This window comes from Oryx dammah, unplaced genomic scaffold (assembly GCF_014754425.2).
Source record: "Oryx dammah isolate SB20612 unplaced genomic scaffold, SCBI_Odam_1.1 HiC_scaffold_23, whole genome shotgun sequence".
Classification (NCBI taxonomy): Eukaryota; Metazoa; Chordata; class Mammalia; order Artiodactyla; family Bovidae; genus Oryx; species Oryx dammah.
The window spans coordinates 17,523,995-17,542,587 of record NW_024070207.1 but is presented as its reverse complement, the minus strand read 5'-3'; the positions used below and the strand labels follow the sequence as shown (position 1 = coordinate 17,542,587).

General features: G+C 36.8%; 1 protein-coding gene across 6 annotated transcripts in view; it reads right to left on the bottom strand.

Annotated features, from left to right (window-relative positions):
• Positions 1–18,593, bottom strand: part of LOC120881399 (putative bifunctional UDP-N-acetylglucosamine transferase and deubiquitinase ALG13) — a 73,295-nt gene that overhangs the window by 34,383 nt on the left and 20,319 nt on the right. For 5 of the 6 annotated variants that reach the window (XM_040265104.1, XM_040265103.1, XM_040265099.1 and 2 more), the window contains exons 4-15: positions 18,223–18,269; positions 16,721–16,793; positions 12,288–12,369; positions 11,927–12,089; positions 6,492–6,567; positions 5,390–5,498; positions 3,753–3,817; positions 3,339–3,439; positions 2,087–2,214; positions 1,094–1,340; positions 420–530; positions 74–230 (exon numbers count right to left, since the gene is read on the bottom strand). In XM_040265104.1, the coding sequence (XP_040121038.1) occupies positions 74–230; positions 420–530; positions 1,094–1,340; positions 2,087–2,214; positions 3,339–3,439; positions 3,753–3,817; positions 5,390–5,498; positions 6,492–6,567; positions 11,927–12,089; positions 12,288–12,369; positions 16,721–16,793; positions 18,223–18,269 (1,359 nt within the window). The remainder of the gene's footprint in view (positions 1–73; positions 231–419; positions 531–1,093; positions 1,341–2,086; positions 2,215–3,338; positions 3,440–3,752; positions 3,818–5,389; positions 5,499–6,491; positions 6,568–11,926; positions 12,090–12,287; positions 12,370–16,720; positions 16,794–18,222; positions 18,270–18,593) is intronic. The other variant, XM_040265101.1, reaches the window with a different exon arrangement.

Here is an 18,593-nt window from a genome sequence, read left to right as displayed (position 1 = left end):
TTATCCAGATTACATTTAAAAAAATAAAAGAGAAAAGTAAATAGCTTTGTGAGTAAAACTTTAAACTACTTACAGGTAAAGCTGGATAAGCAGTTTCATCCCCTTCTTCAACTTCATAAAAAGTAATGGTTTCTTCCAAGCCCCTGGGCATTTGTCCATTCTCTGGAGCAAAGCTAAATTGGCATTCCTTATTCATACAATGCATCTGGCGGTGACTACGTCTAAAGGAACTTAAGTTTGCAGAATTAGAAGGGGATAAAAAGATAAAATATGATACTAACTTGTTTCTAAATTTCTAAATACTAGTTCAAATGCCTCTATGTTGACACTTTAAAAATATTAGTCCATATATTTATTGCATAGCAATAAAGTCAAACTCACTCATTTTCTCTAACCTTCCACACTTAAAGTTCACTTACCGAGATCTATAGAAGTTATCATAGCTCTGGCAGCACCTTTTACCTGGACCAGGGATAAAACCGACTTTAGGACCTGCCATGTTGTGCCTGTTTATAAAGCGAGATGAATCCCTAAGAATGGGGGGGGAAACAGAACTCTTTTTTACTACTGCTTGAGTAGTCAGTCTTTGTAGTTAAATAGAATTAACATATCTTTCTAAAAACAATCAAATAGAAAGAGCTTTGCTTTCCTCACTACTGACATTAGGCCTATCCATTGTTTTTAATTGAAGTACAGCTGATTTACAATGTTGTATTAATTCCTGCTGTAAAGTGATTCAGTTATATATATATATACACATTCTTTTTTCCTATTCTTTTCCATTACGGTTTGGCCTATTCATTATTGATAGATTCAGTGCCATATACATGGCACTCAGCTTGATGGCATTCTATCTTCTAGCATGTTTTCAACTGCTCCATATTCTCCTAGACTGTGAGAATATGAGTCTTCCATAAGTTTGCCAAGAATTTAAGTATACATCATTTCCATTCTCTATGTTCCTTCAGGTAGAGATTATAAGAGAAATCTAAACTATTAAGATATTTCTAAGTTCCACCGTAATTCTGCCCAGGAATTATTTCCAATGTCTAAACAGAGATGTACATTATCTTCAAAGTTAGTTAACACCTACCTGGGCATCCCATATCCCCGACCTTGTCTCTGAGATGAATGTTGAGGATGAAAATATTCATTCGACATAACATTGCCAGCTGTCTGTGAGTAGTGCATTGGAGGGCCATGCCCATAATGCATACTGTGCTGAAGCCTGGGTGGGAGAAGGGGTTCTTCCCTGCTGTAAGCCATAGTCATATAAACCTCTTTCCCTCTAAATTTCTTGAACATCTTCTTCCGTTGCTTCATGTCCATCTCTGACATAGCTTTCAAGAAAACAAAGCAGTAAGCAATAAGCTTCATAACCAAAGCAAAAGGTCCAAGGTATCCCACAAATGTCTAGAACACGCAGATGTTTTTCTAGGAAATCCATATGAATACAGGGGAAGAAATGTCTGTATTTTCAAAGGATGTACTAGAGAAAAAAAGGATGTACTAGGTGTTCCATTTGGGAGGGCAAAACGAACAAGTAACTTCTGTTATTGATGGACATCTCAGCACTGTCTTTAGTACAGGCAACTTTTGTCATCAAAACAGTTAGTCATTCAATTTCCTATGTTACTATTATCCAATAAATTATGCCTATTAATATCTCTGGTTGCTTCCATGAGATGCTTTCCTAGTTCTTTGAGAAATCTTTTCAAGTTTTAGAGCTTAAAGTCCACCCCAGCTTAAGCTTAAACAAAGTCACCCACACAGTAGTTCTCAGCTAGGGACAATTTTGCCCCTTCCCTCCTTGTGGCACATTTGGCAATGTCTGGAGACATTTTTGGTTCTCATAACTTGGAGAAGAATGCTGCTGGCATCTCGTGAGCAGAGGCCAGGGATGCTGCCAAGCATCCTACAATGCATAGGACAGCTCCCTACAACAAAGTATTATCCATCCCCAAACTTCAGTAGTGTCAAAGGAGGAGCTCTAAACCAGGATAAGACTTAAGTTACAGCTTTAAAAATAAGTGCAATGTAGGTAAGTACAAGAAGAGGACAATAATAAAGCTTTTAGTATACAAACCTATTTCTGGGATGTAGTCCCCAGAAATTTTCTGGTAACTTCTTCCTTTCATACTGGGCATAGCATTCCAGGCAGGAACAGGTGTCACTTGGGTAACTGGTTTTAAGTCAACTAGTGGAACAACATGCCTTAAAGGTAGAGATAACAACATGAAGCCACTGCAAAAGTCAATTCTCATTTTATACACATCCCTCCTGCTTCATTTTCAAGTGTTTTCTACTTAAACCTGTAACCCCTAGCCTCCTTATTGAAGTTTTCTTTGTACATTAGAAAACTAAGAGCAGTTTGTATAAATTCATAGCTGTTTTTTAAAATATAAATTTATTTATTTTAATTGGAGGTTAATTACTTTACAATACTGTATTGGTTTTGCCATACATCAACATGAATCTGCCACAGGTATAGCTGTTTATAGCACATATCACATTAAGTAGGAAAGACTGTGGTAGACAAGTTTACAAATAATTGCTGCCTCTCCTTGGAGAAGGATTATATTTTCTCACCCCACTGACTTTAGGCTTAATTATGTAACGTATTTTAGCCAGTAAAATGTGAGCATATGCTTTAAAAGTCAGCACATGGTTTCTCAAGTTTTCATTTTCCACCTGCCTGTGATCATGGCAGCGTATGTCTGGATAGAGCCCTTGTCAACCTGGGCCCCTTTGTTGACCTACTATGAACATGCTAAATGAGAAAGAAATGAACTCTTTCTTAAGTTTGCTGAGAGTCTGGTTGTTAGGGCAGCACAGCCTAGTTTAATGGTTCTCAAAGTGGACCAACAGCATTAGTATCACCTGGAAACTTATTACAAGTTCAAAATCTTGGACCCCACCACAAACTTCCTAAATTAAACTTTGGGGACAGAACTCATCAATCTGAATTTTAACAAGCTCTCCATGTAATTCTGGGGTATGTTAAAGTTTGAGAACGAATGGACTACCCTAATTTGATATTGGCAGAGGCTCAGTTAGCAAACTAGTTTTCAAATTAGTATAAATTTATATCAGAATTTTGTTGTACTTATTATTTTTAATAAGTTGGCTATTACCTAGGATTTCAAAACTTATGCATAGAGATACTGAACTTTCATACTTCATCACATGCTTTTACAATTCAAAATAAGTCATCTTAGGCCAGTACCAAATATAACTTTGTTCTCTTACTAGCATCCTGGTAGTTCTCAATTTAATACTATAAAAAGGCATCAAGAGCCATAGATTTTAGTTAATTCAACAAATTATTATATTCTTACTTTTCTGCCAGCTCTTCAATGAAGACTGTTACTGAACTGTTTTCATTTCCAACTTCCTGAATATGACCATTATAATATCTTCCACCTGATTCCAAGCGAACCTGAAAGAAGGGAAGAAACAGTAAGAACACATCTAGTCTTGAGTCTATCAGCAGATCTGGCTTTTGCTAAGCAAAAATACTTTCTCCTGAAATGGAGTTCCGTATCTACTTATTAAAGCAGCTGATAATAAACACTGCCAGTCCAGTTCAATGGAGGCAGCACAAGCTGAAAAAGCTTTACACTTTACATATAATCACAAGCTTGTAATTAAAACCTAACATAAACATTAATTAGTTTTGTTAATCACATATTAATGACTAAAACGACAATCTCAGAAAAACAATTTACTGATTCTTTAAAGAAGAAACTAACCTGACATTTGTCTCCCAAATAGTACTGTCTCCCAGCATACTCCATATAATCAGATTTTTGAAGTTCTATTAAAAGAAAATGAAGATTCAAGCTCAACTGAACTGGTTCCTTTCCTGTTTTACAACAGTTCATTTTCTAATTTGTTTTTACCACAGTGTTTTTGACAATGCTACCAAACCCTATAATATAAAATCTGTAGGGAAAATGTCCAGAAGCAGGGTTCCCCAACCTCCGGGATCTAACGCCTGATGATCTGAGGTGGAGCTGATGTAATAATAAAAATAAAGTGCACAATACATGTAACATGCTTGAACCATCCCAAAACCATTCCCCTCCTGGTCCATGGAAAAACTGTCTTCCACGAAATCAGTCCCTAGTGACAAAAAGGTGAGGGACCACTGTCCTGAAAGGTCTTTCCATCACTCTTAACAGGTTATTACTGTGGTCAATTTAAGGAGATTTGCCAGAATAGTTCTGTGCTTTAAGACACAAATAAGTGCAAACTTGGAGATTGTAATCTTAGAATTAGTCATACACCAATAAGGTTCAATTTGAAAGTAACACTTCAATTTTTTAAGAAAAGAAAAAAAAGAAAAAGAAACACTATGCAGCTTCTTCAAAGCAATACAGTTTTCCCCTGAACAACATGGGTTTGAACTGCAGGGATCCACTCATATGTAGATTTTTTTCAATAGTACTACAAATACCGAGGCTGGTTGAATCGGAGGATGTGGAACTGTGGATACAGAGGAATTGGGAATACTGAGGGCAGACTACAAATTATATCTGGATTTTCAACCGCTTGGAGGATCAGTGACCCTAACCTTCATGTTGTTCAAGGGTCAACTGTATTTTTAGCAATTTATTGTGTTCTACAAAGTATTAATCTCATTCTAGATTATTAACTATACCTAGGCTCATCACCAAGGTCCAAGGAGTTGAATACGAAACATTAAAGGCTACACTGATGGCAGAACTTTAAGACCTAATTTGATCATCTTAGTTAATAAGGAGAGAGAAACAATTACCTACTTCAAAGGTTGGCAAATTTTCTCTGTAAAGAGCCAGATAATAAATATTTTAAAGAATGTAGGCCATACAGACTCTGTTGCAACTATTTAAATCTGTCATAAAACCTTATGGTCACTGAAAATTGAATATAATTTTCATGTGTCATAACATATTGTTCTTTTAATTTTTCCCTGCCACTTAAAAATAGAAAACCATTCTTAGTTCATGGACCATACAAAAACAGGTGGCAGATTGGATTTGACTCACATGTCACAGTTTGCTAACACTTGACTTATTCATCTATCATCCATCTTAACACATTAAACTTAAGTGGAATTTATTTCCACTTACAATTCTGGTACTCTTCAAGTTATCTAAGACAGAATCTTTGCAAAGTTGAAGTCCCTGATGAACATCAGACTCTAAAAGATCCCTCACCAATTCTATACCTATTTGCTTCCTCCTTTGGACTTAAATAATGTATTGAGTAGGCTAAAAAGTACCATATAAACATATAAAAGTGTTTTTCATAACCATGGTTTGAAAACATCTCTTATTTTAAAAGAATTTGCAAAATTGTTCTCCTAGATCTGTCAGGATTCAAAAATATCCCGTTATTTCATTACCTTTTCTGCTGTCCAACCAAACATCAAATTCTACATTACGATAGATTTCTGGATCCAGGGATTTGAGCACCTTATAGGGGAAGAGCATCTTTGATGGATTTTCTGGAGACTAAAACAAAAATAATCATGCTACAACTCACCATCCTTAAGTCTTCCTTCTATAAAGAAAGAAGAAAAAAGGTTCTTTTCCTTTTTATAAAACTCTGTACATATAGGCCTTTCCTTCTTTATTAAAAGAAATAAAAACCACAATAAGTTTTACTGTGTATTTTAAAAATCAGGAGTCTAAGTAATATGCAGAAATCTAAAAGGTTATAGATGACAGAAGGGAAATATTTTCTAAAGCATCCAATAACTCAGGACATATATAAACCAATGCAACACAGACAAGAATTAAAGATTCAGTCAGGGCTATTCAACAAGTCTCATCTTGATAGACACACAGAGGTGCAAGTGTTTCTGTACCCTAAAGTCACCTGGACAAATCTGAAAACTACTTCATTCTGAACAAAATCTGTTACAATTTCCAAAGACTTAGCTTTTTCTTCTGCTTTCCTAGAATGTCATGGTATCCCATACTGTTTCCAAAATACCAGCACTTGAGGGCATACACAAAGATTGTTCTAGTAATATTTGCCCTATTTAGCTAGTCTCAAACTGAAGGTCTGCTTGATTTTAGACCTATACAGATGGTAAAATTCCTCTTGCTTCTCTAACTAGGATTACTGCCTATTTTCTCTGAGTGAAACAGGAATAAACATTACTCTCTTTAATGACAAAAAGAAACCTTAGCAACAGAAGACTGACTGCAAACCAAATATCCACCAGGTTTCTAATATTACTTTAACTTGAAAACAACAGCTTCTGAAATTTCTGAAGTGTTCAGAGTAAGCTTTGGAAAAAAATTACAACTCCATAAGAATAAAAATTCAGAGAATATTAAGCACACATTTTACATTTTCAGATCAAGACTTCCACAAAGGAAAACATCAGCTCCTCCCCCACCCTATATAACTATAATGGACCATCTGACCTTTACTAGTTTAACTTATAATATTGCAAGCCAAGATTATGAAATTATTTGCCCTAGAAGATCTCAAACCTTTGTTTCGGCTGTTCCTTGATTGTGCCCCTCTGGTATATTTTCAACATTGCAGCAGGCACCCCACTCTTCAGTCCTAATTGAAAAGATTTAGAACAAAGAGCTTTATATAAATGCAGTAGCTAAGAAGTCTTAAGTCTAATGACTATACCACCACCTAGTGGTAAAGTAGTTCAGTTCTAAAAATGAGGCAAATTTTTCATCCCAACATTTCATCCCAATATCCCAACATTATGCTTCTTTTTCTTAAAGTACGTGCTACATACACCTTCTGTATTTCACTCCTCCTGTGGGGAAAAAAAATCTTAAGATGGTCCATATGGTCCCCACCTCCTGGTGTTCACATGCTTGTACAATTCCCCTCTAAGCCTGCATCTAACGAATAGACAGGATGTATATCATTATATACATGATGTATAGTATTCTTGCCTTGAGAACCCCATGAAGAGTATGAAAAGGTAAAAAGATAGGTCACTGAAAGATGAACTCCCCAGGTCAGTAGGTGCCCAATATGCTACTGGAGATGAGCGGAGAAATAACTGCAGAAAGAATGAAGAGACAGAGCCAAAGCAAAAACACTACCCAGTGCTGGATATGACTGGTGATAGAAGCAAAGTCCAATGCTGTAAAGAGCAATATTGCATAGGAACCTGGAATGTTAGGTCCATGAATCAAGGCAAATTGGAAGCAGTCAAACATAGGAGATGGTACGAGTGAACGTTGACATTTTAGGAATCAGCAAACTAAAATGGACTGGAATGGGTGAATTTAACTCAGATGACTATTATATTACTACTGTGAGCAAGAATCCCTTAGAAGAAATGGAGTAGCCATCATAGTCAACAAAAGAATCCAAAATGCAGTACTTGGATGCAATCTCAAAAACAACAGAATGATCTCTGTTCATTTCAAAGGCACACCATTCAATATCACGGTAATCCAAGCCTACGCCCCAACCAGTAACACTGAAGAAGCTCAAGTTGAACGGTTCTATGAAGACCTACAAGACCTTTTAGAACTAACACCCAAAAAAGATGTCCTTTTCATTATAGGGGACTGGAATGCAAAAGTAGGAAGTCAAGAAACACCTGGAGTAACAGGCAAATTTGGCCTTGGAGTACAGAATGAAGCAGGGCAAAGGCGAAGAGAGTTTTGCCAAGAGAACGCACTGGTCATAGCAAACACCCTCTTCCAACAACACAAGAGAAGACTCCACACATGGACATCACCAGATGGCCAACATCGAAATCAGATTGGTTATATTCTTTGCAGCCAAAGATGGAGAAACTCTACACGGTCAGCAAAAACAAGACCAGTAGCTGACTGTGGCTCAGATCATAAACTCCTAATTGCCAAATTCAGACTTAAATTGAAGAAAGTAGGGAAAACCACTAGACCACTCAGGTATGACCTAAATCAAATCCCTTATGATTATACAGTGAAAGTGAGAAATAGATTTAAGGGAATAGACCTGATAGAGTGCCTGAGGAACTATGGACAGAGGTGTGTGACATTGTATAGGAGACAGGGATAAACACCATCCCCAAGAAAAAGAAATGCAAAAAAAGCAAAATGGCTGTCTGAGGAGGCCTTCCAAATAGCTGTGAAAAGAAGAGAAGTGAAAAGCAAAGGAGAAAAGGAAAGATATACCTATTTGAATGCAGAGTTCCAAAGAATAGCAAGAAGAGATAAGAAAGCCTTCCTCAGTGATCAGTGCAAAGAAATAGAGGAAAACAACAGAATGGGAAAGACTAGAAATCTCTTCAAGAAAATCAGAAATACCAAGGGAACATTTCACGCAAAGATGGGCTCAATAAAGGACATAAATGGGATAGACCTAACAGAAGCAGAAGATACAAAGAAGAGGTGGTAAGAATACACAGAAGAACTGTACAAAAAAGATCTTCACGACCAAGATAATCACGATAGTGTGATCACTCACCTAGAGCCAGACATCCTGGAATGTGAAGTCAAGTGAGCCTTAGGAAGCCACACTACAAACAAAGCTAGTGGAGGTAACTGAATTCCAGTTTAGCTATTTGAAATCCTAAAAGATGATGCTGTGCAAGTGCTGCATCCAATACACCAGCAAATTTGGAAAACTCAGCAGTGGCCACAGGACGTGAAAAGGTCAGTTTTCATTTCAATCCCGAAGAAGGCCAATGCCAAAAAATGTTCAAACTACCACACAATTGCATTCATCTCACACGCTAGCAAAGTAATGCTCAAAATTCTCTAAGCCAGACTTCAACAATACGTAAACTGTGAACTTCCAAAGGTTCAACTTGGATTTAGAAAAGGCAGAGGAACCAGAGATCAAATTGCCAACATCTGCTGGATCATAGAAAAAGCAAGAGAATTCCAGGAAAACATCTACTTCTGCTTTATTGATTACACCAAAGCCTTTGACTGTGTAGACCACAACAAACTGGAAAATTCTTCAAGAGATGGAATACCAGACCACCTGACCTGCCTCCTGACAAGTCTGTATGCAGGTCAGGAAGCAACAGTCAGAACTGGACTTGGAACAACAGACTGGTTCCAAATAGGAAAAGCAGTACGTCAAGGCTGTATATTGTCACCCTGCTTATTTAACCTCTATGCAGAGTACATCATGAGAAACACTGGGCTGGAAGAAGCACAAGCTGAAATCAAGACTGCCAGAAATATCAATAACCATGCAGATGACACCACCCTCATGGCAGAAACTGAAGAGGAACTAAAGAGCCTCTTGATGAAAGTGAAAGAGGAGAGTGAAAAAGCCGGCTTAAAACACAACATTCAGAAAACTAATATCAGGGCATCTGGTCCCATCACTTCATGGCAAATAGATGGGGAAACAGTGGCTGACTTTATTTTGGGGGGGGCTCCAAAATCACTACAGATGATGACTGCGGCCTTGAAATTAAAAGATGCTTACTCCTTGGAAGGAAAGTTATGACCAACCTAGACAGCATATTAAAAAGCAGAGACATTACTTTGCCAACAAATGTCAAAGCTATGGTTTTTGCAATAGTCGTGTGTGGATGTGAGAGTTGGACTATAAAGAAAGCTGAGTGCCAAAGAACTGATGCATTTGAACTGTGATGTCGTGGAAGACTCTTGAGAGTCCGAAGAGAAGGGGATGACAGAGGATGAGATGATTGGATGGCATCACCAACTCCATGGACAGGAGTTTGGGTAAATTCTGGTAGTTGATGATGGACAGCGAGGCCTGGTGTGCTGCGGTCCATGGGGTTGCAAAGAGCTGGACAGGACTGAGTGACTGAATTGAACTGAACTGGTATCATTATACAGCATAACAATGTAGTGCCTGTCTTGCTGATCTCTCTCTCTCTCTTGTTGACTATAAGGAATCAGCCATGTTCACCAACCCCATGCAGCAAGGAGCTGAGGGTTATCTCTGGTTGTCAACAAAAAGCTGAAGTTCTTAGTCCTAGAGCTGCATGGAATTGAATACCACCAAGAACCACCTGGATTTTTCCCCAGTCAAAGCTCCAGATAACTCAATCTTGATCAAAACCCTCATTACATTCTTGTGACATCCTAAGCAGAAGACCCAGCTAAGCTGTGCCCAGATTCCTAACCCACATAAACTATGAGATAAGAATGTTGTTTTAAGCTCCTAAGTTTGTGGAAATATTATGTAGCAGAAAATAACTAATACACCTTGCCTTCCTACTACAAGTTTCTGTAAGCCCCAGGTTTTTTTTTTAATTGGAGGATAATCACTTTACAATGTTGTGGTGGTCTCTGCCATATAACAATGTGAATCAATCATAATTATATATATATATGTGTATATATATCCGCTCCCTCTTGAACCTCCTTCCCTTCCCCCATTCCACCCCTCTACGTCATCACAGAGCACCAGATTGGGCTCCCTGTGTTATACAGCAGCTTCCCACTAGTTATCTATTTTACGCATTGGTAGTGTATGTATGTCAATGCTAATTTCTCGATTTGTCTACCTTCTCCTTCCCCCACCGTGTCCACCAGTCTGTTCCCTAAAACTAAGCCTCAAGTTCTTAGGATGAATAATCAGTGAAGCATGAAGCAACTTCTACCCTGATATAAATGGTTGCCACCCCCCACACCCCTAATACAGTCATCTCTTGGTATCCATGGGAGATTGGGTCCAGGACTGCAGGCAGGTACCAGAGTCAAGATTCTCAAGTCCCTCATGGTCAGCCTTTTATATCCACAGGCTCCACATCTGGATTAGGAGTGCTGACTGTAAGTTTGTTTGTTTGAAAAACAAAAACCTCTTTATCCAAAAAAAGAAAAAACTAAGCATTAAACATTCAAGAAACAGAACTACAAGACAACAAAAAGTTTACATCTGACTAGCAACAAACCTATCTGAATTCCAGACAGAAGAATCAGGAAGAAATATAAAATGACAGCTACTTTATGATCTCAAAGTTTCTGACTAAATCTTTTCAACACAGCTGCTTCCTAAGAGGCCACACAATGTATACTTCTAGTGAGTACCAAAGGCAGACACTCAAAAGCGCCTAAAACTCCCCTTTAGCCTGAGAGATTCTTTTCTGGTAGCTGGATGTATATATCAAGTAACCACTATGAACCTCAGTTACCATCTACAAATCAATGTACTGATTTAGAACTAGTTGTCACCACCTGCCCCCGCCCCCACCCAAAGTGTGGTCATGGCCCAACTGTATAGAGTATTTGGGTATACTTGCTTAAAAAGTAGATTCCTGGCCCTATTCTGACCTTCAATTTTAAAAGGAGGCCCCAAAATGTGCCTTTCTAAACAACCACCCTAAGTAATTTGTATGTAAGTTTGAGAATCATGGGATTAGATAGTTCTAAAGTTTCTTCTAGCAACTAAAAAACTGATTCTGGGGTCAGACTCGAGATTTGTCAGGAGGGGAAAATTCCTCCCCACCCCTCTTGAGTTCTTCTGGCTGGACTAAAAATTGACACAAGACATATTAACAGGAGAAAAGGAATAAAGAATGATTCTGACTTGGATCAAACACCCAAAGTCTGGGTGTTTCACAATGCAACATATCTTTCGGTAAAACATCTCTTCTCCCATTAAAAAATGTATATCCCTGTACACAAGAGCATACATATATACATACATGTGTGTGTACATGAAGTTGGCCCCTTCATTTCAGCAGGTTCCACATTCTCAAACAACAGCAGATGGAATTGGTTTAACCTGTGGATGCAGAGCCAATGGATATGGAGAGGGCCGACTGCACATACTACACCATTTTATATAAGGGACTTGAGCATTGAGCGTTTTGGTGTTTGCAGAGTTCCTGGCACCAATCCTCTGCAAATGTTGAGAGATGACTGTAGAGAAATACTCTAAATCACAAGCCTGCCAGGTCCCTTCCAATTTCCAATGATGCACAGAAACAAGATGATCCTATAGCTGACATCCCTCTTCCCTTTGCTACCTATCTTGAGTTGAACTCTTGTAGTCAATATGGATATCCTCATTGCCAGTCACAGCGTTGTTCCTGTTCTTCTTGGAACCACTTCGAAACAACTCAACTGCAGTCTTCAACTCTTCTTCATCCACAACAAACACATCTTTATAGAGAATTTCATACAATACAGCTAAAGGAAAAAAAAATAATCAAGACTCCAGTTCAAGAGTTTTTCATAACAATGTGAAAATAGCTATAATCCAGTATACAAATTCAACAGGCACCAACAGAGTTTTAGAAGAGCTATTTATTGTAGACCACCCCAATTTGAAGATTGGCAACAAATCATCTGAAAGCACACCCAAACATTTATAAAGCCTTCACATACCTTGACAAACAGCTGCACTTGACTGAAATTGCTTTGAGTACACTGAATCATAATGACCATTATTTGAATAGCAGAGTAGAATCTGGAAAAAAAAAAAACAACACACAGAACAAGTAATGTTAGATATCTTACAACTCTGAAATATTTGAAGCTGCTAATCAGAAATCAAAATTTAAAGTATTTGCTTTTAAAAAAATTTAAAAAGTAACTTTCAGATTCCACATGTGATATCATACAGTATTTGTCTTTCTTTGTTTGACTCACTTCACTTAGCATATATGTCAATTAAATCTCAATAGAGCTGGGGAAAAAGCGAGTTTTAAAATCTAAATACAGATAAATGAAACCTGTATGCCATTAAAAGATTTTCTGGACAGTGACCTTTATTTACTTTTATTTTTTAATAAGTGAAAAGAATCTGAAAAATAAATATACATATATAATATACATATAAATAATATATATATATAACTGAATCACCCCACTGCACACCTGAAACTAGCACAATACAGTAAACCAACCATGTCCATAAAAAAAATATTTTCCAAAGTGGTTATGCAATTTATACTCATACTAGCAGTATACCAGAGAGTTTAAGTTACTCCAGATACTTGACACAATTTTCCATCCTTTTATTCTTTTAACTGTTTTGAAGTTGTTTTTGTAATTTTTTGTTCCTTTCTTCTGTTCTCTTCCCTTATGAGCCAATGACTTCCTCTAATCTTAACATTTGGATTCTTTTCTCTATTATGTGAGTATATTTATTATAGATTTCTGGTTTGTGGTTAGCATTAAATTTATATATGGCAATTTATCTACATATACGTGATGATTTTAAACTGCTGATCTCTTAATTCCAGATGCATCTTATCAACTGCATTTTTACCCTTCTCCCCTCACTACTGTTTTGACATATTTTACATCTATTTTGTGTATCCCTTCACTGATTATGGATATAGATATTTCTCTACTTTGTATTTAACCTTCTTACCATCTTTGTATGTGGTTGATTTCCAAAAAGATGTGGTTTATACACACACGCACACACAACAGACCATTACTCAGACAAAAAAAAAAAAGAATGAAATAATGGCATTTGCAGCAGCATGAATGGACCTAGAGATAATCGTGCTAAGGGAGGTAAGACAGTTACTTTTAAATGTCAAGATTAAAACCACTACTAAGGTAACACTCTGAGCCTCAATAACATTCCTGATAATATACCACACAAGTCCTGATTTATAAATTTGCAAAAGATGGGAACTTTTACAAATTGAGTGAATATAACAGAAAGTGTAACAGAAGTCAAAAGATATAGCTTAGCTTCTAAAAATGGAGAAAACAGGACAAATACACCAAAATCCCAAACTTAAAAGACTATGGGGGAAGAATTTCAATTTATTCAAAATGTTATTCACTATATTGTATAGCAGTGTATCAATATGCTATATAGGAGCAATACTACTAAACCTTCTCTTAAATGCAAATACCGCTTGGGGTGGGTGAAACTTTGCAACTTAAATTTTGTTGTGTTTTACTTTAGCTTGATATGCCCTCTCAGAACTTTGAAATTGATTATACTGATAGAGTTGTGATTTCAAAAAAAAAAGAAGAAGAATAGGGAAGAATAATAGACCTGGGGTCAGAGAACTGGTTTACTGGGAGAAATTAGCCAGGGTAGTGTAGGAAAGTAGAAAAAAAAAAGAGTGCTTACGATAATTTTCTACTAAGGAAACTTGGTGACACTATCCTCTTACAGATCACAGAGAATTCTCTTTGTTACCTCATGTTGGTGATGCCAGAGGTGGCTTCAAAATGAAACAGACTTGATCACTTGGGATTACATCCCTTACACAAGATAGAGGTTTTTGAACAAAAATTCAAAAAGGTCTTAGACAGATTTATATAAACAGATTTCATCATATGGAGCTAGGGAGCATTTTTACTGAAATAACTTTGGCAAATAATTTGGCAAATAATTTTGGCAAATTGGCAAATAATTAAAGGCCAGTAAGCATTTTTACTGAAATAATTTGGCAAATAATCTTGGCAAATTGGCAAATAATTAAAGGCCAGTAAGCCTGGCCTTTAAATTGTTTGAAAAAATTAGAGATTGAAGGAATCCACTAACAAATTAACTCTTGCTTCTATGCCTTTGCATATAGTGTTTCCTCTGAATAGACCGCCCTTCATATTTGTTATACTCATTTTTTGGATATTCCACTTAAATATTACAACTACCAGGAAACTTTCTGTACTCCCTCAAGCACAGTGAAGGGCTTTTTTTTCTATGCTCCTTGCATCTATTTCTATTATAAAATATATCACTGCACTGTATCATTTACATGTCTGTCTTCATAAGAAAAGGGCAAGGATTCTGCTTTATTAATTTTGGTATCCATAAAGCCCAGTCAATTGACTGGTACACTATAGGGGCTTAATGTTTACTGAACAAATTGGCAGTACTACTGGTAAAACAGTATTTTAAATACTATTGATGAAAGAAAAAAGGGAAGTACTTGACTTTCCAGGTGGCACTAGTGGTAAAGAATCCTTCTGCTAGTGCAGGAGACATAAAAGACACAGGTTCAATCCCGGGTCAGGAAGATCCCCTGGAGAAGGAAATGGCAACCCCCTCCAGTATTCTTGCCTAGAGAATCCCATGGACAGAGGAGCCTGGTGGGCTACAGCCCATGGGGTCACAAAGAGTTGGACACAACTGAAGCAACTTAGCACACATTGGTAATTAACATGTTCCACTTTATACTTACGATTGAAGTTATCTCTTGTATCCTATTCAGTCTTTTCTATTCTTAATGCCACTTGCCTAGTTCAGGTCTTCTATCTAGATTAATGTAATATTCTATCTAGATTAATGTAATATTCTAACAATTCTACCACTGTCTAGTCTTTTCTTACTATCAAAATGATGCCTGAATTTTGCTCTATGGTATGAAACAGACAAAACTCAAGTACTGTGTAATCTGTATTCACTAATCAAATCATGTGGATGGAAGGGTGTTCTTAAAAACTCTTGGAAGAAAAGCTGTATGCTGAAAAACAACTTGTTTACCTGCTGAGAGTTCTCAACCAACACAACAACCTCCTACTATTTTTCCAGGCACTTTACTAGACAGTTTAGCACAATGTCCCTATACTTAAGAAACTTTCAGACTAATAAGAAAAACAGACATGAAAACATATATACGGTGATAAACACTATAATTACTTGGGTGATGCTAGGGGAACAAAAAAGGAGGCAATAACTCCAGGGGAGTTGGTAAAGTTTCAAAGAAACTGACATTTTAGATACATAGGAAATCATGAAAGCTGGACACTCTGGCCTCATGATATACTAAGGCTGAAGGACAATGAAGCTGGAGAGAAGGTTTGGGACGCTGGCAAAAAGTGAAGAGGTACTAAAGAGCCTCTTGATGAAGTTGAAAGAGGAAAGTGAAAAAGCTGGCTTAAAACTCAACATTTAAAAAACTAAGATCATGGCATCTGGTCTCATCACTTCATGGCAAATAGATGGGGAAACAGTGGAACCAGTGACAGACGTTTTTCTTGGGCTCCAAAATCACTGAAGATGGTGACTGCAGCCTTGAAATTAACAGATGCTTGCTCCTTGGAAGGAAAGCTATGACAAACCTAAACAGCATATTAAAAAGCAGAGACTTACTTTACTGATAAATGTCTGTAGTCAAAACTATGGTTTTTCCAGTAGTCATGTATGGATGTGAAAGTTGGACCATAAAGAAAGCTGAGCACCGAAGAATTGATACTTTTGAACTGTGGTGTTGGAGAAGACTCTTGACAGTCCCTTGGACTGCAAGGAGATCCATCCAGTCCATCCGAAAGGAGATCAGTCCTGAATATTCAGTGGAGGAACCAATACTAAAGCTGAAGCTCCAATACCTGATGAGAAGAGCTGACTCACTGGAAAAGACCCTGATGCTGGGAAAGATTGATGGTAGGAGAAGGGGAAGACAGAGAAGGAGACAGCTGGAATGGCATCACTGACTCAATGGATAGGAGTTGGAGCAAGGTCCAGGAGATGGTGAAAGACAGGGAAGCCTGGCGTACTGCAGTCCATGGGGTCACAAAGAGTCTGACACAACTGAACGACTGAACAACAACAAGGGCACTGAATGTCTTGCTTCAGAGTTTGATCCTATCTTCTAATCAGTGAAGAGTCAATTAGGGTTTGGGGTGGGTTTTTCCTACTACAGAGGCGTGACAGGATCAGGTTGTTCAGAAAGAAAGCTAAGAATACTAAGGCTAACTGGAGAGGAAAAGGCTTGGTTGTAAAAAATCTTGGCTTTTAGACTGTGCTTATTTTTCATTAATTGGGTTAAAAAAGGATGATTTGTTGATAGCAAACTGGTAGTATCATTCAAGTGTTTATTTTAGTAAACACTCACTTATCTTACCTTGTCTTCATAGCCATTATCTGTGACATAAGTTGGAGGCTTGCCAGGATAGCGATAAAGAATGAAATCCCGACTACATGGGTAGAAAAAAAAGATGGGTGAGAAGAGACAATTTAGTATACACAAGAAATAGTTATAGGAACAAATAGTTGTGCTTTTAAACTGCCTACTTTGTTCATATAAAATAACTCAAATGTTTAAGAGGTTAAATTTTAATTCAGCATAGCTAGCTAACTGTCCCTAAAGTCCTATGCATTTTAAAAATGCTTTTTAATTTGAGGAAAGGAGGAATAAAGAAGATAAACTTTCCACTGTATGAGTATCTGTAAGTTTTGGAGGCTCCTATTTATTTAAAGCAGGGGTTGGCAAAATTTTCTTAGTAAATGAAAGATTTTCTTGGTAAATGACCAGATAACAAACATATGGCTTTTGCAGGCTATATGATTTACTCAACTTTGACTTTCTAGTCTGAAAGCAGCCATAGACAATGTATAGACAAATGTACATGATTATGTTCCAATAATGCTTTATTTATGGACACTGAAATTTGACTTTTACATAATTTTCATATGCCATGAAATGTTATTCTTTTTTTAAAACCATTTTAAAAATTTTAAAAAGCATTCTTAGCTAGAGCCATATAAAAACAAAAAGCAGGCCAATTTAAAAACTGGTCCCTTATTTAAAACCACCATCTGATTAGCTTCCTGCTCGATACCTCTTCTGTATTACTTCTTGCTGGATTTAGGGAAGGACAAGCAGACTGCAAAACACTACCTTTGAACAAGTTCCCATACAAGAGAGTTCTGACTCTATCAAGCTATGTTCCATCTCACATCCTAAGAATGAAGAAGTCATCCACAGATCCAACTCCTTAAATGAACAAGATTCCCTACAACCCACATTTTATAGCTATTTTCAAAAGTCTATGCTTTCAGAAATGCCACTTCAGTTTTAAAGACCTAAACAGAACTTTCAAAGCAATAGAGCAGTGTCCTTCAAATTTTTACACCATTACTGCCTCTCTAAAGAACAAAGAAATACTTTTAATTTCCTTATAAAAATTACAACAAATATACTATATATCTAGTTTATATATATATATACACACACACATACACACACACTATAATCATGTTTATGAACCGTGATCCTTTGAAGGATCATAAACCAATGTAATATCTAGTATTTTTTTGTCCTCAGGAAACAATTTCTACCCTATTGGAAGTGATATTGCCCCACAGAGCATGCATGCACAAGAGGTACAAAGTTAAATATACAAAACTTCTAGAGTATTCTGATTTTCTAAAGGAATAATACTGGCAATTCTTAAAATCCTTTATTATCCCATTCGAACGGACACAAATTTTGTCATTGACTTTGCTTAGACTGCTTCATTTTACTTATCAATATATCAAACCTCAAATATTCTCAATCATTGAGGGACTCTATTAGAAATCTTACACACACACTCACTCTCTCAATAAACAGATTCAACTTACTTATAAATTAGAGAAAGAGCTCTTATTTCCAGCTGGCCAGCACTTTCCTAAACATAAAGAGTACATAAAGTTTTTAAAAACATTCTGTACCTAGGACGTAGAAGTTTTTGCAAGTTCAACAATTATTTTTTAGGCGCTTAACACTGTTTTAGATGAAGAATTTGTACAACACACTATAACTTTCTTTGAGCTTGGGATACTGTGATAGTTACTTATTAACATAAACTTATTCTGAAAAAAAAGTCGACTTAAAGATCTTAGTTTGCTATAAGGACAGTAATATGGGAGATTTAAAAGGCACAATAAAAATGCAATTAGTGTAAGAATAGAAGCTAACAAGGCATTTAGTAAATGTGTTAAGTCTAGAACTA